Source organism: Lissotriton vulgaris, chromosome 5 (genome assembly GCF_964263255.1).
Source record: "Lissotriton vulgaris chromosome 5, aLisVul1.2, whole genome shotgun sequence".
In the NCBI taxonomy this organism is placed as follows: Eukaryota; Metazoa; Chordata; class Amphibia; order Caudata; family Salamandridae; genus Lissotriton; species Lissotriton vulgaris.
Genome location: NC_141693.1, coordinates 1352055651 through 1352077330, shown reverse-complemented (window position 1 = coordinate 1352077330; position 21680 = coordinate 1352055651). Strand labels below are relative to the sequence as shown.

At 44.4% G+C, this 21680-nt stretch overlaps 1 protein-coding gene across 1 annotated transcript in view; it reads right to left on the bottom strand.

Annotated features, from left to right (window-relative positions):
* Positions 1–21680, bottom strand: part of LOC147712585 (AMP deaminase 1-like) — a 2876771-nt gene that overhangs the window by 928009 nt on the left and 1927082 nt on the right. The window contains exon 10 of the mRNA XM_086923285.1: positions 4861–4987. Within this exon, the coding sequence (XP_086779411.1) occupies positions 4861–4987 (127 nt within the window). The remainder of the gene's footprint in view (positions 1–4860; positions 4988–21680) is intronic.

Here is a 21680-nt window from a genome sequence, read left to right as displayed (position 1 = left end):
GGCCAATCCCACTGCAGCAGACTGTATGCAGGTGCAGGGAGACCTTACAGCGACCATTTTTCTGGTGCCTTGGGCCAGGTTCCATCTAAACAAGGCGGTGCAACACATTTTGGGTCATTGGTCCCCAGGATCTCAGGATGTGTCTGTGACGATGAGAGAGGAGCTTTCTTGGTGGATGGAGTCCACACACATCAGGAAAGAGTCCAGCTTAATGCCCCAGTCACCAGTCATCTTGACAACCGAAGCCAGCTCGTCAGGTTGGGGGGCTTGGCTTGGTGCATGGCAGGTGCAGGGTCTTTGGTTGAGGGTGCAGCAGTTGAGGTCATCCAACTTGAGAGAGCTGGAGACAATTCATCTGGATCTGACGGCATTTGCTCCTCTGTTGAAGGGCAACGGTGTCCTGGTTTGGACAGACAACAATACAGCCAAGTCCTATCCGAGCAAACAATGGGGCACAAGATCTCCAGCATTGTCAAGAATCTCCGATCAGATCTTTCTTTGGGCACAGGACAGCGTATTGGAGCTGAGAGCGATTTACATTCAGGGGATACTGAATCTCGGAGCGGGCAAATTGAGCAGGGAACTTTCTTCCTCTCAGGACTTTTGTCTGACTAAGCAGGCCTTTCACAGGATTTGTCAGGAGTTGAGGTTCACAGTTGCAGATTTGTTTGCATCAGCTCAGAATGCCCTTCCTCTCCTGTTCTGTACAGGGGTGAGGGAGGAGGGGGTTTGGGCAGTGGATGCCGTGTCTTCTCCTTGGCCACAGGGGATCCTTTATGCTTTTCCGCCTTTTCCTCTTCTTCTGCCGTCCCTAATCAGGTTGAAGCAAGAGGATTTAGTGGTGATACTGGTAGCCCCAGCATGGCCCGCTCTGCTTGGTCCCATCTGATAATATCAATGAGGATCAGCGAGGGGTTACTGCTTCCAGTAGTTCCATGCCCCCTAGCATATCCCTGCCTTCAGGTCCAACCATTGATAATCCTCCAGCTGAAGGCTTGGAGGTCGGAAGGGCTGGGTTTCAGGTAAAGGGGGTCTCTGAGAAGGTGGCTTCCTCCATTCCAGCTTCTAGGAGGGCCTCCACTCTTTCTGCTTATTCTAGACAATGGGTCACTTTCCAGAAGTGGTGTACAACTAAGCATTTAGTTCCACAGTCAGTTAAACTGGTGAAGGTGCTAGATTTTCTGCAGGATGGTTTTGCTCTAGGGTTAAAGGTTTCCACTCTTAAGATTTAATGGGCAGCCATTAAGGCTTTCTGGACATCTTGGGGTAACTTACGAGACGCAGATGGGCTTGTCCAGCAGCTTTTTAAAGGGTTTCTTTTCTCAAGCCTCTGGCTAGACCGGTATGCCCATCTTGGGATCTTTCCTAAGTCCTGGATGTGTTGCAGAAGTCTCCTTTTGAACCTCTTGAGAAGGTGGATTTGAGATTGCTTACCTTGAAAACTTTCTTCCTGGTTGCCATTACTTCAGGGAGGAGGTTCCTTATCAGTAAGAAATCCTTTCTTTAGGGTATTCAAGGACAGGGTCATTTTACGTCCTGGTCTTTCTTTCATCCTTAAGGTAAATATAGTATTTCACAAGGAGAAGGAGGTTATTTCACCGGTGTTTTATCCTAATCCTTCCTCCCCGGAGTAGGTGAAGCTGCATTCCTTGGATGTCGGGCGAGCTATTCTTCTTTATTTGGACAGAGTTTCTGTTTTCAGGATGTTTTCTTTTTTGTTTGTGTAGTTTGGACAGGCTAGGAAGGGTTCTAAACCTTCCACCCAGGCTCTGAGTAGGTGGATCAGGTCTCTGATTGCACTGGCATATAGAGAGGTTGGTATGCCATGTCCAGCTCAGGTGAAAGGTAGAGCCACTAGAGCCATGTCTACTTCCTTGGCAAAGGCTCAAGGAGCCTCTTTGGTTGATATTTGTAGGGTTGCTACATTTGTACGGCATTACAGAGTTATGCAGGAAATTGGCCTGGAGGAGGTTTTGGGGTCAAAAGTGCTGTCTTTTATGAAGTAATAGGAGGTTTAATTCCTGGATTAAATAAACTGAGTTGTGCATAAATAATCAGTTTTCCTGGTCAATGTTATTGCTTGCTATGACTCATTACATAATTAATAAGGAGGAAAACGTAATGAGGAGGTAATACTTCAATTACTTACAGGTAATTGCAGTACTCCGAGTAGGTTTCACCCTAATTAATTAAGCCCTCACTCCCGCCCTGTTGGGATCAGACCAAATGTACTAAGTGGGGGCTTGCATCAACTAAAACATGAGGTCATGGGGGGGGGGCTTTTCAACCTTTTGGAAGGGAATTGGGTGTGTCTGTGAGGTACGGCGACCTCATTATATAATTAATTAGGGTGAAAACGTACTCCAAGTAATGCACTTACCAGTAAGTAATTGAAGCATTACTTACCTCCTGGTGTTAAACCTGGTGGATCCCCCTGTGGCGTTCTCCATAAAAAACTGTCCTCGTGCTGGCGGCTGTTTGGGAGTGTTGGGGTTGCAACACTAAATTAGGATGGCCGCCAGCCACGCTGAATATGCTGCCTCAGTGCCCAAACCCCACTGATGGTTGCGGGGTCCGTTTCTGCGCTGACAACCATCACTACAGCACACTTCACTAAATACGCATCTCTGTGATTCAACCTGGAAGCAGAAGCCATTGAGAAGAGCATAGGACAGGAGAAGATCGGTGTCCTAGCAGTGGAGCTTGAGGGCCAGCCCGCTGCCATAATAGTTCCATGATTGCCTAAAAATGTTTTGATTTTTAAGGGAGACCCCAAAGGAAGATCTCACTGAATTAGGCCCCAAAAGGAGATCGAATCTCGTAGGCACAGCGTTGGAGTTTTGGGTGTATGACTAGGGATTGACCCTTTGACATTGGGCAGATGGACACTTAATAATACCCACACAAGGGGACATACTTTAAAGGTTATGTCTAGAGGCAGGGCGTCAGTGTCGCAGCAGGCTGATAGACACTTAATAATACCCACGCAAGGGGACATACTTTTAAGGTTATGTCTGCAGGAAGGGCTTTCAGTGTTGCAGTGGCCCAGCTTTGGAATCAACTCCCAAATGATCTCAGACAGATGGAAGATCTGATGCAGTTCAGGAGGAAACAGAAGACCTAGCTCTTTCCCTGAGTGTAACTTTAGTTTTTTATCTGAAACGGTATGCTATCTTTTTATCTGAAACGGAATACCATCTTTTTCCACTGTATTTGGGCTCAACAGACGACACTCAGCGCCAGGATACCTGTAGGGTCGCAGTGCACTTTATAAATTCTGCTAACATGTGAATAATAGCATCCAGATGAGGTTGTCTGAGTTGTTGACTGATTGATTGGGTTCTGTTTTACTTTATTTAATGTCCCTGCTAATTGAGCACAGTTTGAATTTGAAATGAATGTGTTATTACATGTACTGAATACAATATTCATGTTATGGAAGTACTGCATAAAAGTACCTGAGGACACTGAAATACTTAATGTATGTTTAGTAAATTAATACAGACCTGAAGAAAAATATCTGCATGTCTATTGTTGTATTGTAATACATGCTAACAAGGTTTGGTGGATGAAGGTGCTGCTTCTGTTATTTTCTTGAGTACCCTTACCTTCATTCTCCTAAGTTAGGTTGGGCCCTATTGGTGTACCTCCTATGTCACTGCAGCGTCAGGATAAGCCAGTCGATGGGTGATCTCCCGTGAACGTTGCTCCAAGATGGGAATGTTCGTAGCGATTTGGCAAGCGCTTCCTTGCCTCTCTCCCACAGCCTTGGTGTGCATTCCCAGTTTCATGGAGCGGTCCCACCTCCACTTCACTAGCTCAAAATCAGTTGTGAAGGCGCCAGCACAAGCCACTATCCTCCTCACTTGGGCACAGCACATGAGAACAATGCTTCAACAATTCTGAGGAATTTTTTCAGAGGCTGAACTGGCTTAGGGACCCCCGAATAGGTATCACTGTTTCAGTTGCCCTACTTAGGGGTCTATTAGGATGGCCACCTTAGCGGTACTGAGACCAGCAGCCAGTGGTGCTGCGGTGGTCCCACACCGCCTATTAGGATGCCACTCCCACGGTGGCATCCCGTACATATTACATTGTGGCGGGCCGTGCTATAAGCAGTATCCGCCACAATGCAATATATGCATGTTGTGCATTGGCATGCACAACGTGACAGGCACCACGCCATGCCTGCCACCTTGTGTATGCCAATGTTGGGGGGTATGTTGTGTTCCCCCCAAGAGCTGCCCCCCACCCCCTTGGGGGCCTGCAACAGGCCCCCAAAGTAAACTCTGCATGCCTTTCCATGGCGGAGACTCCGCCATGCTAGATCATAACATGGATGGCATCGCCACCATGTTATGGGCCTTTTCCGCCCGGTTGGCAATTGGGTCGATTGCCTACCGGCGGAAAAGAGGCAGGCGGTCTTTCTGTCCGCCACGGTACCCCCGCCATACTAATGTGGCGGGGGTAAAAGGCCGTCCGGTGGGGTGATTTGGTGGGCGGATCGCCACCGCTGATAGGGCGGTGGTGATCCGCCCACCATCCTAATAGACCACTAATTGTTTCTAATTTGACTGACCTGTTCATTTAGTTGTGCATGCACTGTGACATGCTTTTACAAGTCACAATTTCAGAATGTTCCTTATGTACTTCTCAAGTGAGAAATGCAACATTTGATTGACTTGAGGAAATGTAACTAACAGACACTGTATTTTTTCACCTTCATATACAAAGTTTTAAAAAAGGTTTAAAAACTACAAGCTTAAAAACAATTTTGGTCAATAGTGTCTCTGATATTGGTAAATGTTAACGTAGATCTACAACTAAATATGTTCACATGTTCATTTCAATATCACTTACGTGCCTAAGAAACACGCTGAGTTCCTTATTGTCTTGAGGTCTGCATGTTGCTTCAAATAACGGCAGGAAGATATTTTCTAAATATTTTCCAAAATCAGGTACAACATTCTTCTTCTTGAAAATATCGCTGCACAGAGAATAAACATGCTAAATAGATCCCATATTTACAGTGACAGACATGAGGCAAAGCATATGTTGATACATGTTAATGAATTATCATTTCATAGAATATGTAGTAGTCAGGAAAACTTGACAACAAACATGTATAGTGTGACCTGTAAAACAGTTCGCCGGCTTGGGTAAACACTATTTAACTACCTTCTTTTACTGTGGTAAGATTTTTGATCATGGTGCCCTCCTCATAGTTAATGCAAATAATATACACATATATTATACACAAATACGTTTTACCAGAGAGTAAAGACCAAAGCCAATTTTATTCTTGACAATCAACTTTTGAACTCCAGTCAGTTTGGGCATAGAGCAAATCACAGTACAGAGACTGCACTGTTAAAAACCACGTAAGACATACGAATGGCACTGGATGGCGGATGGTCAGCAGCTCCCATACTGCCAGACCTATCCGCAGCATTCAACACTGTGGACCATGGATTACTGGTCCACCGTTTAATCACCATAGAGATTAAAGGTAAAGCTCTTGCATTATTAGCCTCCTTTCTATCAGAGAGATCTCAAACTCTTAATCTTGGCCAGTTTAAATCCTCACCCTTTACCTTGCCATGTAGGGTCCCTATGGGCTCTTCATTGAGTCCAACGCTGTTTAATATCTATGTTTCAGAACTTGCCCCTCTATTTCAAAATGTCAATTTAAACCCAACATCTTAAGCTGATAACACCAAAGAGGTTGTGTTAGATGTAGGTAATGATATCGACTACCAACTAAGATTACACAATTGCATGACTGCCCTAAGCAACTGGATGAGTAGACATTGCCAAAAACTGAACTTGAGTAAAAGAGAGGATATTCTGTTTGGCAATCTCTCCCCAGCATGGTCTCCTGCTTGGTGGCCAGACAGTTTGAGCTCACTTCAATCTCCGATGACTGAAGCTAAAAATCTTGGATTTTTCATGTATGATAAACTCAGATATGAGGCCCATGAGTCAACAGTAGTATCCTCCTCATTTTTCACTGTCAGAACTTTGAGGAAAAAATGTCCTTTTATTCCCAGAAACACCCAAAACATTTGTTTCCTCGCTGATATTGTCAAGGCTGGATTATTGTAATGGTTTATATATGAATCTCCAGGCTAAGCTGCTTCATAAGCCCCAGGCGGAGCAGCATGCAGCAGCCAGTTTGACTCTGCATATCCCTAAATACCGGTCAATTTCTGCAGGCATTTGGGAGCTTCACTGTCTCCCGGTGCGAGAACCGATTAAATTCAAGGCACTCTGTGTGGCCCATAAAGCCTTGCACAGAGAAGGACCAAAATTGCTGTGGAAGGATTTTAACTGGCTTTCACCAAGTAGACTTCTGCGTTCAACCAATGCAAAATTGATTCCCACAGCAAGAATCAGGAAAGTGAACTAGGGTGGAAGGAGTTTCATTAACTGCACAGCTAGGCCGTGGCACTCTGTCCCACTGTATCTCAGGACTATACCCACCCTCCTCACTTTCATGAGGGAACTTAAGACCTTGCTGTTTACTAATCAATAATACTCTAGCTTAGTAGCTCTTGCCTCATCAAGTGCCTAGAAACCAATGGGTGATGCGCGCTATGGAAGTTTTTATAACATAACATACCATTGTGGTTCAGGGAGGAGGGGGTCCCTTCTTATGAAACTTTTTCTCTCCACGATAAATCTAACACACAACAAACATGACATATAACATATATCTGGACCAATTCACAACGAGAGTAGTATTTTGGCACTTGCCAAAGAAGAAGTATCCATTTACCCGGTCACCAGCCAAACACTACAAAATGTCTGCTGTTTACCTAGTGGCTTGCAAAATAGTGCATAATCTCTGCTGTTTAGCTGGCCATTGACAAAATAGTAGAGATGATGTACAGTTTGGCTAGCAGTCGTGTAAATAGCAGGTTTTTATTTAAAAAAATGGGGCTCCAGCAGTGCTTAATTTGAGCACTGCTGGTTTCTGGTATTGGGCCCAGGCTCTTGTTACAGTCTAAACATTGTGGCACTGTCTTTGTGAGTGTGAGATAAGCATAACAAGTGTGTTTAATAAATCAATATACATAAAAATAGTCTGAATTGTATCCCTTGTAGGAGTGCGATGGCTAGTAGTGGTGTTGGTACTGTTGAAAGTACTTGCATATACAAATGTACAATACTTTGCAGAAAGATAAGTGCATGAATTAAGCTAAGCTGTCTACATATGAAAAAATAGCAAAATCACTTTTGAATAAAAACCTCTGTTATTTTAATATTTAAATAAGAGGTGGAAATCAAACACAAGCTTCAGGATCTCGCACACAGATATTTCGCGCTGCGTTCTAGGAGTATTTGGCTATCTGCAAACATTACTGAGCATGATTTTAAAGCATGTCACACAATATTTTTATTTCTTTTGATGATTTTTGAGGTCTAGTCTCTTTTTGGGCTTCTTATGAAAGGTCTTGCTCTAGCTTTAGGGTTCTGTATAAAGGGGATTGGCAGCACAGCAGCAGTGAAGGAGATGGGTTCCGTGTTCTAGATCTACTCTGGAACCCAAGGTTGATGGCTCTTTCTATCAGCATGAAAGTGTTGAGGGGAGAGGAATTGTTAGTGAATCAATCACTTCAGTTCCGATTTACCATGACTTCAAAAAATAACAGACTGCCAATCAAGTTTGGTTAGTTTATTACAAAGCCAAGAACAGTTGAACATACAGGCACCTCAAGGCGCGGGTGTAGAAATAAATTGGGACTAATACAAAGCCAAATCTACAGATCAAGTTAAGGTGGTGCAATATTCACAGAATTATCAGTTAACGAACGAGGAAACAAAAGATGACTGCGCAGATATCAAGATTTCCCTTCATTGGCAGTTTGTGAGTATAAAGCATTAATCTGTCCCTATATCATCCCTAAAAAGCATTTTCCAAGGCAAGATCCATTAAGGTGTCAGCTTGTGAAGTCTTCCTAAGAAGTCTCTTCATTTTTAGAAGGTTCAAGTAGCATAAAGCTACAGAGCTCATTCTAAGATGCTCTGTCTCTCAAGTAAGCATGAGCGGATTTTGCGGATTGGCAATCCGCGAATTTTGCGGATTTGCGGATTCGCAATCCGCAAAATCCGCGAATTCCCGCGAATTTGCGGATTTTTTTTTTTTTGTGTTCGCCCGTGTTTCTGCCAGTTCGCGAGGGTTTTTACAATTTCGCAATTTGCGAACTTACCTGTCGGGTCGCAAGTTTTGCGAACTTGTTGTTTCTACGTGTCCAGCCTGTTTGGGACACTCTTCTTCACCACTGCCACTCTCTGACTACTCATGCCACCCTCTGGCCCACCCATGCCACCCTCTGTTTCATCACCACACCCTCTGGTTGTCCAGTGTACATTATTTTCGGCAAAGCAAAGCACACCTTCCCTGCCTCAAGTGACCTGAATTAATTTGGGGCTGATTAATGTGTCACAGAATATTTTTTTAGCTGGCACCTGCTTCCTTAGTGCACCCTGATTAGTGATCTTTTGCACTTGCTAAGTGCTTTCATTGTTGCAAAATTAGTTACAACACCTGCCCTGCCCCAACTGACAATAATGAATTAGGGGCTGATTAATGGATTTTAACTTCCAGCCTGGCTCCTGCTTGTCTCCCTTAGCTGTAATTCAGGACCTTTGTGGCATATGTGTAACTATTCTGAGGTTCAGAGCAGGGTCACATAATAGTTTCAACTGGCAACTGAACTCTGGAGGGGCCCCTCAGGAAGCACTGCAGGAAATGGCTACTAATGATGTGCCTGAACTTTTGAACCTGGTAAGTAGTTACTTTCAGTTTTGCTAAGATCGTATTTCTGCAATTTTGCACTTATTCGCGGGGCGCGAACTCACGCGAACAGTGCGAGCAGCGCGAGCAAAATCCGCTGCTCGCGGATTTGCGGATTTTGCGGGAAATTCGCAAATCTCGCGGATTGCGGATTTCCCGAAAATCCGCAAAATCCGCGAGCGGAACGGATTTTCCGCCCATGCTTACTCTCAAGGCAAGGACGAAGTCCATGGAAACTTTCCGTAACTTGGATACATCAATACCACAGATAGTATCCCAAGATGCATTGTAGCATCACACCATCCAGTCAAGTTGCCGTAGGTGATTTTCCATTAGGCAGTGATGATTACAGGCCTTGAAGAGATTACCTTGATTCCCAGGCTTGCTCCAGTGAGAAAGTACAACAGTTCTCTGTTATCAGTATCAGTGCTCAATGTATCCTCTTCTGCCTAAGCCTAACTTATAAAACAAAATCATTATTCTAACTATCAAAGGTGAATCCTCCAACTGCAACAGAAAAGTGAGAAAGAAAAAATCCAACATGCACATGAAATTCAACCATCAAATCTAAAGCAAGAGCTTCAGGGAAAAATGCATTTTAGGCCTACAGAAATCGGCCAATATAAGAATTGGCACAAAGTTCTCATGAAATGACTTTTAAAATAAGCACTATTTACTGGGCATTTCTAACTTAACGCGTTACACAAGCACATCAAAAACGTGAATAGTTGTCAGCAGCATGTACAAATTCTGCATTTTAATATTTTCAACTAAAACATCTAGTTGCAATGTTAATTTCTTCACATTTGCATTGAAAATATTCCTAACACGTCACCCTTCAGGTTATTACAGTTCACATTCTAATGTCCCAGGTTTATTCAACAAAGGAATATATGTGGGTGCAGACTACTCATGATTGTGATGCACCCCTACAAATGAAAATAAATTTTTGTGCTAAATCAGTGCCGCCTCTAATGACAAGTGTCATCATAAGCACATTATAACTCCCTGTAGAAAGTACTGACCTAAACAGATTGTTGCCGGTCTTCCTTTGTCAAAACCTCTCTAAGGACTTGAAATTCTCATAGTGACTGTCCTGCAGTCTTTCCATTCTCCTTTCTCTTTCCCTAAGGGAATTTTCAGCACATTTAGACTGCTGCCACTTGTAAGACTTCACTGTTCCCAACAACAAGATAATACAAATCACAACTACAATTGGTTTCAGGGTATAGCCAATGATTCCTTTCCCAAGGTGCAAAAACCAACTTCCAACATATCCAAATCCCTTTCCTCCGTTATCCCAAATCCCCTCAGTTGCTCAATCATCTATCTCATGATGTATCTCAGTGATTTTACTTATGTACTTCCTAAGATCCTTACTATGATCTGGGATATACGTACAGCACTATTGAACCCGCAGGAATTTACACACTCTGCCCTCTTTTGCTAATAACACGTCTAAAGCAAGGCGGTTTCGCCTCACTATAAATCTTTAGTCACGACTATCTCTCAATCTACATGTAACACTAGCTGAGTTGTATTGACTGACAATTACATTTGACAAGCTTCTAATCTTGACATCATTCAAGACCACTCTCAAACTAGGTATCATTGCTCCAAATACATCTCCAATAATCTCTCCTGCACTGGTGCAACTGTGCATTGACTTCCCTTCCACACTCTTAAAATCGTCAACATGGTATATCTTAGGAAACACAACAGCTACATTGCATGTACCATACCAATTGTTCGGCAGTCAGGCAGATGCATTTTCCCACACACAAAACACTCATTTGGTACCACTTGCACTGCGTCCTGCAAAAATGTCTTTGTAGAAGCATCAATCAGAAATGTATGTTCACATGCACTCTGTCCCACAAAGAGGGTGTCATAGCACTCTGTACTTGCCAAATACAAACCTTCCCTGGCTGTTCCCAATCCAGATTTATTGGACCATAAATTGCTTTAGCCTTGTGAGATAACTCTTCTTTGGTCCATTTGAAAACCTCCTCCTTGCTATCAAGTTTGATGAATAATCCGCAATGTCTATCTTCCAGTTGATCTACAAACTTCTTTTCTATCTCAGTCAGTGTACATGTTAAGCTGTATCTATGTGCATAGGCTGTGTGTAGCTTTAACAGTTGGTACAAAATACTTTGCCATTCTCTCTTCTTGCTTGTAGTATTCATATTTGTTCAGGTGCTTATAGAGCACCAAATCATAATTTGAGAAATAGTACTGTGACTAAGTATGGGCGAAATTTGCAAATTTGCGGTCTGCGAATTCATGCAAAATCTAATTCGCGATCCGCAGAATCTGTGAATTTGTACGAATTTGCGGATTTTTTTGCGTGTTCGTGGTTTTTTTTGCGTATTCGCAGGCCGCTTGCAGCGCACCGACCGTGAAGTTACCCATGCGGTCGTACATGGGCGCGGCCATCTTGTGCGCATTGCGTATTTCCTTTTTTGTGTGCGGCGCGCTATTACGAATTTGCGTGTGTTTTTGTGTGTTCGCGGGGGAAATATCACGCGAACTTACCCATGCGGTCCTCAATGGGCGCGGCCATCTTGTTTTTCATTCATTGGTATGGTTCTGGGCATGCTTTTCCTATCCTCCCCTAATCTCTGCAATCCTTTGTTTCTTTGAACTTGTTTTTGATCCTTATTACTCATTATCTATCCCTCTATCTTTCTACATCTATATTTTGTGTTTTTTTCAACTTTTCGTTACTTTTAAAGCTACTTTTTTAAACTCTTTCCTTTTCTTTACTTTTTCCCTATACTTTCATATTTTTTTTTCTTCAGCTGTCCAGGACCATGCCAAAGGGAGCCGGGAAGAGTAAGGGGAGGGTCCAGCACCTCGCACCCGGCTCCCATGCGGGTGTTTGAGGGGGGTGCAAGAGGTGGCCAGGGAGATTTTCACCGCAGTGGAGGTGGCTGCCCTTATATTTTTTATTCTGCGCCACCTCCCTATGACCGTGGCAGCAGGGGGCAGGCCCGGTCAAGGGTATGGCCTCTGGGAGCGTCGCCAGCGGTGGGATAAAGTGTGCCGGGCCATGTGGAGGGAGTCGGGGGTCCGGGGCACCTACGACCAAGCGACGCACCGGTGGGCCGACGTCCTTGACCAGGAGCAGGACCTGCTCCACCTGCTAGGCGTGGAGATCCCTGGCCTTGGTGAGTAGATATTTAATAACTACTTTGTATTCTTCTGCTCTGTATTATATTGCTAATATATGTTTTTCCCAAAGAGAAAGAATGCTGCCTATTCGATTACATTGCAGGTAAAATAGTGTTTAAATAGCTTCTGTGATTGCAGGTGCTCACTTCCTCAGTGGCGTTGCTAGTATGCTTACTTGTTTGCAACTGTGTGCTCATTTGGCCTGAATATGTATGAGTGTAGTACTTTACAGAACTGCGTAATGCTAGAGAGACTAGAGACTCAAGTCTAGTTCTTCCTTTGTACTCCTGCTGCCACTAAGAAGAAGGGATAGTGATGGATTGATAGGTTGAGTATATTATGACTTGTTATTAGTAGTAGGACATTTTTTAGTGCTCTGCAATCATGATGACGGACTGTGTCTGTCACGTTGCGTGCTGCTGAGTGCAAGTAGACGGTCTGCAAATCCAGCAATACTGTAGTAGTATCCTCCTAGTTGACCAGATCAGATAGGTCTATACATGTAGTGCAATTGTTGCTAATTTGTTTCCCCGAGAAAATTTTAGATTGTGGTCAAAGAAATCAAATATTTCCAAAAAACAATCATCCATGTTTGTGTTTATTTCATGATCATCAGCATCTCCCAGGGGCAAGACAGCAACATCCCATACTCCGGCGGAACAGAGTGGGCAGGAACAGTCCTCTGCAGGCTCTTCTGCTGGCCCCAGTAAGTTTTTCTGCTGTTAATATAATTATACTTCCCTAACTTTCACAGCTCCTATTCATTCCAAACTGTTTCCTAATTCAATGTTTTACAAAATAGTCTTTGATCTTCTTGTAGACTGTTTCTACTTTCTTATCCTGCCTCTCTACCATCACTCTCTGTGCTACTACTATTTACTATTATTTATGAGTCAGTCTGTGTAGGTAGCTAAGCTTGCCCAGTCGGCAAACAGTGTTAAACAAAACACTGATCCAGCAATAGCTCTAGAGGCACTCAGTGCAGTCCTCTAGGTTGCCCTTGCTGTCTAGTCCAGTCTTCTTAATGTTAGTGCTTTTACAATTTCCAACAACAAAATGTCAATGTCCACCAAGAATAATCTAGTAGTAGGCTTTTTGATTTGATAGTAGCACATACCATACCACTCTTGTTTCAGAGACTATTCTGCACATACATAAGTATGGACAAGAGAAATAGGACATTGTTGATGATAGGTGCAGTTGGACTTTCCATATACCTCAGTCAGAAGTAACTGTGCGGGACTCGGGAGCCCTCACCTTGTTGGAACTTCAAGTCCTCCTGGTGGTGATGAGCAGTAGGTGGTTCTGTTTGTAATTATAAAAATGTTGCACGTTAAAGAGCAAGCTTTCATCAGTTGTGCCACAAAGAGTTGCATGTTATGGCTAAGCATATAAGTTAAAACCCTCCCCAAACCGTGACTTCTTTTCAGTCCCAATATTTAAAAATTGTTTAACATTTTCTCTTCCATTACGAGACGAAGTAGGGGGTGGTGTATGGCATCTAAAAATATGACTTTTTTTTCTAGGCATCACAACATCGGATGCAGCACTTGCCACCACCATTGGCTCAGCAGCGGCGGACGGTGGTAATTTATTATTATACTCCTTACTTACTGACATTTTAGAGTAGGCTCGCAAAGGAGCGTATGATGTACTGTACAGTAGGCGGTACACTACTACAAGTTCACTGTAATGTTAAGAACAGTTACTGATTTAGAACTACATTTTTTTAGCCAATCAAGGAGTAGACAGTCACCCTTGACTTAGCAATAGCATTAGCGGCGGTAGTTCTCGAGTAAGCAATGGCCCCCTCTATTTGACTTCAAATCAGCTGGGAAACTTTTATCGTGAAGCCAAGTCATATCAGATGAACTTGAGGGATGTGATGAACGAAAAGGGAAAGAACTTAGGGTCAATGGAAGGACGAGCGAGTCGTAACATTTATGACTAAGGAATGATACGTGTTTTTGAAAGCAGGCAGAGGTGGCTGATAGGAAGGAATCAGATGCATGGCTGCTTGAAGCAAGGCTGGTTGAAGGAGAAAGAAAAAATGACTGCCTGTGTGGGTCAATCAGAAAATTCATGCGTGGTGTGCATTGCAATATATATTATTTTGGTGAAATTCAAATTCAAGTCAAGACGGTGGTTTACCAAATAAAATGAAAAGGGTGTTATTTGGTTGTTGAGAAAAAGTAAAGTTGTTACAGTTGAGACATTAAGAAGAATGATAGGCGTTTACTTTAGAAGCCTGGATGGTATCTTCTTCCTCATACATAGCAGCGGTGTATGTAGAGCAGACGCTCATTGAATGAAGAGTGTTACTTTGTTCGAACAGCATGTCCGTGCCAGAGTAGCAAAGCAGTGGAAATCCAAATACTACAAGTTGTGATTGTTCAGAAACTCTCCCTTGCCCAAAGTAACAGTGCAGTAGTTTGCTTTGCAAGCACAGCATATATTGTGTATGTATTGTATAGTTGACAATTATATCAAGTCAAGTCCCTTCCTCCGGCAATTATGGTTACCACACTCACTCCCTCTGTTCATCATTTTCTTTCTGCTGTGGTAATCATGGGTGGACTATCGCTGTTGTTCACTCAATCTATCACAACAAACCACCTAAAGTCATCCATCATATAAGCAAAGAGATCATGATACATGATCAGAAATGAATAATCTTCATTTTCCTTTTGTAGTACTGAAGGCCCAGGGGGGGGGCAGTGCGAAATATAAATTACATTGAGCAGTAGCCCTTGATGTAACCGACTAAAAGTAATGCATGCAAGTCTGCGTCATCATGTCTTGTGGACTTTTTCTTGGGTGCAAGCTGACTGAGCTGGCATTATGCCGTCTACCACAAGTTCACGTACAAGTAATTTCTTTCGCAAAACTAGAGAAAAAAAGAAGAATACTGGTGTACTCTCTGACTCTCTGACTATGTATTGAGTCCATAGTGCTGCCTGGTAGTAGAATTCCTGAAACTCCCACTGTTACAGGCCTACAAAGACGGCGGAAAGATACATGCCAAAATGGTATACTGTGCTTGCAAATTGCTAGTGTTACTGTGAGACAACTTTCTGTTGAATTATTTTGTCTTATTGTTAAAGAGTATTGGTTACATTATTTTTCTTTCTTTCTTCATATAGATGCTCCCAAAAAGCTCACCAGAAGGGAAATGGCTGTCCGGGCCAGGGCCCGGAAGATGGAGGCCAATAGGGTGGAATATTCCCGGCTGTGGGCTCGGGAACAGGAGGAGGGGGTGTCAAGAACCTCCTCCAGCACTGCCCCCGTGTCCACCAGCCAGCAGCCTCCATCACGGCGTCGTACTCGGACAGCCCCCCGCCGCCACTCAGCTGCAAGAACACCAGCAGCTGGTCCCCCCAGAGCCTGGAAGGCACGCGTGCGCCGCCTAAGCGCAAGGTGGACGACCTTGAAAAACAGCTCCGGGACCTCCGCAAGGAGCGGCGGGACCGCCTGTCCGGACACTGCTGGAAGTGACTGTGTCCCTTGTCCTTTTTTAAAGACTGTTGGGGGGTAGGAATTGGGAGTTAGGGATTATTTGGGACTACTGGACTATTTGAAATGGACAATTATTTGGGGTAGGGAGGGGTCGGACTAGTTTATTTTTGTTAGGGTAAATATATCATTATTCATTTTACATACTTCAAAATAGTGTACGCGTTGATCTTATTTTGTGGTGTTACGGCACGTTTAGTTTCCTCAAACTTACCAGAATGAATTATCTAAAACATCCAAAAATGTTCAAAAGTGCCACTAACAGAGTTAGTGAATTCAATTGGCCTACTAGTAGTTTACTAGTATCACTGTCAGTCTCTCCTCCGAGTCCTAGCCCATTATTCTACCTCCCCAAAATGCTTATCTTACCTGTGATTCGTGTTTAAGAAAAGAGCTAGGCACAGTGATGGCTGCATGGCAAATGGTGATTACGCCATTCCGGACCGAAATTTCGTTGTTGTGGTGTTAGTAGGAGTGGTACCACACTAGCAGTAGCAGCATATGAAAAACCAAGTAAAAAATGAGACATTGAGTGGCCTGAGAGTAGTATTAGAAGGAACAGTAGCCTAAGCAATGCTGAAGATAAGTATGGGGAAAAAAGAATTGCATGGATGATTAGGGCTACAACAAGAACAGTGACAGCAGCGTAACAACAAGTCTTCTTAACATGTAGGAGGATGATGTTGACAATGGATCCAATCGATGGTGGGCATGAAATTCAGAATTTATTTTAAAATAGTCATTGTTGTTTTTTTCACCAGAATTACAATATCCTAGGATTCCTCTAGCTGCCTTAAAATTGATTTAAGGAGGTCGCTTGCACCTTATCCTCCCCAGCAAGTGTGTGGAATTATTGTTGTAATTTACTCACACCTCAATGAAAACCACACAGCCCGGGGGAAGTGGGTTAGGGTTTGAAACTTGTTTGGGAATGGGGTTTGTGGGGAAAGTTTTGTGAAGAGAGTAAAAAAAACACAGCATTGACAAACAACAAATGAAGATAAACAAATCTTTGGATGCAAAGCTATCCATAAATCTTTTAAGGGACATAAAGGAAATGCATCACTACTGCATGCATGAAGTTGTTTGCTAAATGGATAGGTTACTGAAAAGTAAGTAGTACTTTCTACAATGTACTAACTATGAAGAAACAATGTGACAGTACAGGGCTGCAGTAATTACGCAATTTAACTTGGCTATCTGCCTTGTTATGTTATGTTATGTTATATTAAAAATATTTATACCGCGCTCGGTCACCAAAACGGTTTCATGGCGCTCATGGACAATTGCGGAGGAGACAGTGCAGCAAAGATTACTCAATAGGCTAGCTGAAAAAGATGAGTTTTGAGTAATTTACGAAAGCAAACATAGCTGGGGCAGAGTCTGAGGGAAATAGGGAGAGAATTCCACAATGTGGGAGCCAGGAAAGAAAAACACAAGCCTCCATGCTTTTTGCGTTTGTACCTTGGAACAGTCAACCGATTGTGGGAAGTGGACCGGAGATTTCTCGAGGGGGCATAACGCTGGAGGCTGGAGGTAGTGAAAGCAGGAGCTTGATCAATAAGAGCCTTAAAGACAGTACAGCCAAGTTTGAACATGCAGCGATAGGCCACCGGGAGCCAGTGCAATCTCCTCAACAGGGGCGAGACATGTTGGTGTTTGGGCTGATGAAAGACCAGTCTTGCCGCCTGGTTTTGCACCAGCTGCAACCGGTGGAGATGGTAAGCAGGTATTCCAACATTAAGGGAGTTAGCGTAGTCAATACGGGAGGTAGCAAGGGCCATGATGACGAGAGTGAGTGCCTCGATGGTGAGGAACTTACGAATTTTGCATATCCTGCGCAGATGGAAAAAACAGGATGAGGTAACTGCAATAATTTGAGGCCTCATGGACAAGTCACTACAAATGATGACGCCTAGGCTCTTTACCGAGTTTACAGGGCGGGGCGAAGGCCAAAGGGAGGGGGGGCCAGAAGCTAGAATTCCAGGGATTGGCTGGCTCACCCATTAACACTAACTCTGTCTTGTTAGGGTTGAGCTTCAGCTGACTGTAGTGCATCCACTCAGAGATCGCGAGCATGGTGGAGTGGAAATTAACACAGGAGGAAGGGGTGGGATCAACAGGAAAAATCAACTGTAAATCGTCGGCGTAATTAAAAATAGTAACCGGGGTGTGGCGAAGAGAAGCTATAAGGGGTTGCACGTAAAGGTTAAACAAAAGTGGTGACAGAGCAGAGCCCTGATGGACTCCACAGGAAAGGGGAGAATAGGGAGCGGAGTAGGTGGAGAGATGGACTGCCTGGGAGCGCTGGTGAAGGAAGGATCTGATCCAAGTAAGAGCCATGCCTTGGATACCCGCGTTTTTGACACGGTCGATCAAGATGGCATGATCGACCGTGTCAAAAGCAGCCGATAGGTCCAGTAATAAAAGAGCCTGGGCGATATTCTTGTTGGCGCCCTGCCTCAGCACATCCATCACGGCCACAATAACAGCTTCGGTAGAGTGAGCTGGCCGAAAGCCAGCTTGCTGGTTATCCAGAAAGGAAGAGCCCTCGATAAATGCACTGAGACAACCGGTAACGTAGGTCTCCAGGATTTTCCCCAAATAGGGGAGAAGGGAAATCGGTTGAAAATTACTCATGACCGAGGGGTCAGCACCGGGCTTCTTTAGGATGAGAACTACAACCGCTTGTTTGAAAGAATCTGGAACCGTGCCGGTGGCAAGCGAATTGTTGAGCAGTGACAACGGGGGATCAGGACAGGCCAAAAAGGCTTCTTTAAGGATTTGAGGGGGACAACAATCATTAGGGGAGCCCGAGCTCACTGAATATAACAAGGAGATGAACTCGGACTGGGTAAAGGGAGGGAAAACATCCAAGCGATGGGGGTTCATAGGGGGTAGAGGAGGGGGAATGGGGGAAGAAGGAAGGGGAATATTGTTCTTGATTTAAACAATTTTTTCAGTAAAATATGAATTCAGGGAATCACAAAGAGCTTGGGTAGGTAATGGTTGAACAGTAACAAGGTCCGGCAGGGTAAGCTCCTCGACAATAGAAAAAATGTCCTCAGTCTTAGAAGCTGAGTCCATAATTTTCTGAGAAAAATAAGATGTTTTAGCCAATAAGATACATTTTTTATACTGTTTTAGTAGGTCGACATGCTTGGTTTTAGATGTTGGATCATAATTGCGCCTCCATCGGCGCTCAGCTTGGCGGAGGGACAATTTATCCAGTTTTAGTCTGTAAACCACCGCTGGGCGTCATGGGGGCGTTTAGTTTTTATAATTTTAAGCTGGCAACATTATCACTGGCGGATACCAGCCACTGCTCGAGATGGCAGGCCTGGTCAGTCAGAGAGGCCTGGTCCCTAGGGGCTGTAGAGGCTAAGATGGCATGAAATTCTGCAAGATTGGCACGTTTCCAATTCCGGGCAGTAAAATTGGTAATCGGAATAGGAAAGACAAGCAAAGTAAAATTCATGGAGAACGAAATAAAAAAGTGATCAGGCCAAGAACAAGGATACACTAAGGGAGGGGAGATGTCAAGGTTGGCCGTCCAAACTTGGTCAAGAGTATGACCTTTGCTATGAGTAGCTACTGTAATATGCTGACTACAGTTCAAGCCAAGTAGAAGGTCGGTGAATTTCTCAGAGAGATTACTCTCGCGAGGGTCTGAAGGCCAATAATTAAAATCGCCAATGATGAGGATTTTGGCGGAGTTGATGATTAGCTGGGAGACAAGGTCACCGAACTGTTGGGAGAAAAAAGGCATGTAGTCAGGAGGTCTGTAGACAAGGATACAAATGAAGGAAAACCTAGGGGAAGTAAATTTAAAAACAAGACAGTCAGTTTTAGCAAGAGTGGTAGTTTCAAGGATAGTAAACTGGTGCTGAGAGCGAATGCTGGCTGCAACCCCCCCTCCTGCTCTCCCACAGGCCCTATTAGATTGTAAAACATAGTAGCCGGTGATGATAGCAGCAAGGATATCCGGGGCAGAGTCTTCAGTTAGCCAAGTCTCAGAGAGAAGAAGGATATCCACTATATTATCAACAACTGAAATGTCTCACGCTGGTGTTTCGCCAACGAGCGGGTGTTAAGGTAGACTACCACGAGGGACTGTGGTCAGAGGACCCTATGCCAGGTAAAGTTGTAGAAGAATCACAGTGACGTGTCAGGGCACTCGAATCAGAAGTACCTAGCGGGGAGCCCTGGGAGATAAAAATACTGCAAGTTTGAGAGGCACCGACAGCACGGGAATGCAGGGGCCCAGGGTGGTAGAGGGCGAGAAGGTCGGCGAAGGAATAGGTAGTCCGTTGGGCATAATGGATGGCCGCTGGCCGCGACCAGCCGCAGACGGGCGCAGACGGAGTTAACTTTGGCGCAACTTCGGCACAGAGTCGGCGCGCCCGCTGAAAGCGGCCGCTGCGGTTCCGCCAAGTCCCCATCTAAAATACGCCTAGGGGAGGAAACAACTAGCACGATAACCTGCGTGGAGAGTGTGGCAGGCAGGAAGTGGTGGGGGCGTGTTGCTCACGAGGAGACCCTCCGCTCGATCGGCACACAGCCGCGGCGGAACGGGGTCAGGAGCAGGAAGAGTAAGCAGGTAAGTAGCGTTATTAGGCAAGTAAAAGCAGCATTAGATCAACAAGTGCCTTTAGAGAGAAGAACCACTTAGTACATAAAATGAGTTTAAAAAATAGCAAAGACAAAAGCATACAATGGCTGGAGGGATGAATTGAAGCAGAGAGCAAACAAATGCACAGAGTCACACTCATAGAAGTTCAGAGCAATAACATTACTTAAAAGATAAGTAGAAATGAAGATGGATACTGTAACTGTATGTTGTTGTAGTTGTCCTGTTGAATTTGGGAAGTTGCATGCATCCAGCCATTCCTCTTTTTGGCGGTACTCCTCCTTTCCATCTGACGCTCCGTCGATCAATGTTGGGGACCAGAAGACACCTTGTCCACTGCCTGCCTGGCGGATGCTGAATTGCGGGTGGCTAATTGTAAGCCTGAGTTCATCCATTTTGCCATTGCACAGGGTGAAAGCCGGCCTGTGATTGTTGATGGAAAAACAGGAAGTGATATTAAAACACCACGGAGAAAAAAATATAAGGGACACTGTGTAGTGCAAAAATAACACTTTCAGTTTCAGATTCGACAGTATTACAATACATACAAGCATCATTTCGAAAGTGGGTACTCTGAGTATCCTTTTCAAGGATAAAGAAGTGTGGCCCAAATTTGCGGACCTTCCCCTCAAGCTAGGTGTAAAGTGTAAACTGCGACTTTAGAACAAAATTAGACCTTCCCAGTAGTGCTCCCAGACCACTCAACCCACCCCCAAACATCTAGAACCCCCCCAAGCAGCCCCCCAAAACTTGTGATACTACTAGGCCTAACTTTCAACCATGCCAAAACGCTCTCTGCAACTAGGGCTAGGCCCAAACCCCCATTTTCCACCATGGATTTTCTTCAAACCACTTGCATCCGATATTAGACTTTCCCAGCAGTGCCCCCAGACCCCTCAACCCACCCCAAACATCTAGAACCCCCCCAAGCAGCCCCCAAAAACATGTGATGCTACTACTAGGCCTATCTTTCAACCGTGCCAAAATACTCTCTGCAACTAGGGCTAGGCCCAAACCCCCTTTTCCACCATGGATTTTCTCCAAACCACTTGCATCCGATATTAGACCTTCCCAGCAATGCTCCCAGACCCCTCAACCCACCCCCAAAAAAGTAGAACACCCCCAAACAGGCCAAACGCAAAATTGAAAAATGTCACACTTAGAAAATTTGAGGCCTACCTCAAATTCACTCCAAACGCGCTCTGCAGCTAGACCCTAACTCCACTTTTCCACCATGGATTTTCTTCAAACCACTTGCAATCAAAATTAGACTATCCCAGCAGTGCTCTCAGACCCCCCCGACTCACCCACAAAAACCCAGAACCCCCCCCCCAAACAGCCCCCCAAAAACACACAATACTGCTAGGCCTCAGTTTAAATTGTGCCAAAACACGCAAGCAAGCTAAAAAGGAAAACCCTTTTTCACCATGGATTTTCTCCAAACCACTTGCATCCGATATTAGACCTTCCCAGAAATGCCGCCAGACCCCTCAACCCACCCACAAAAAAGTAGAAAAACCCCAAACAGGCCAAAAGCAAAAATGGAAAATGTCACACTTA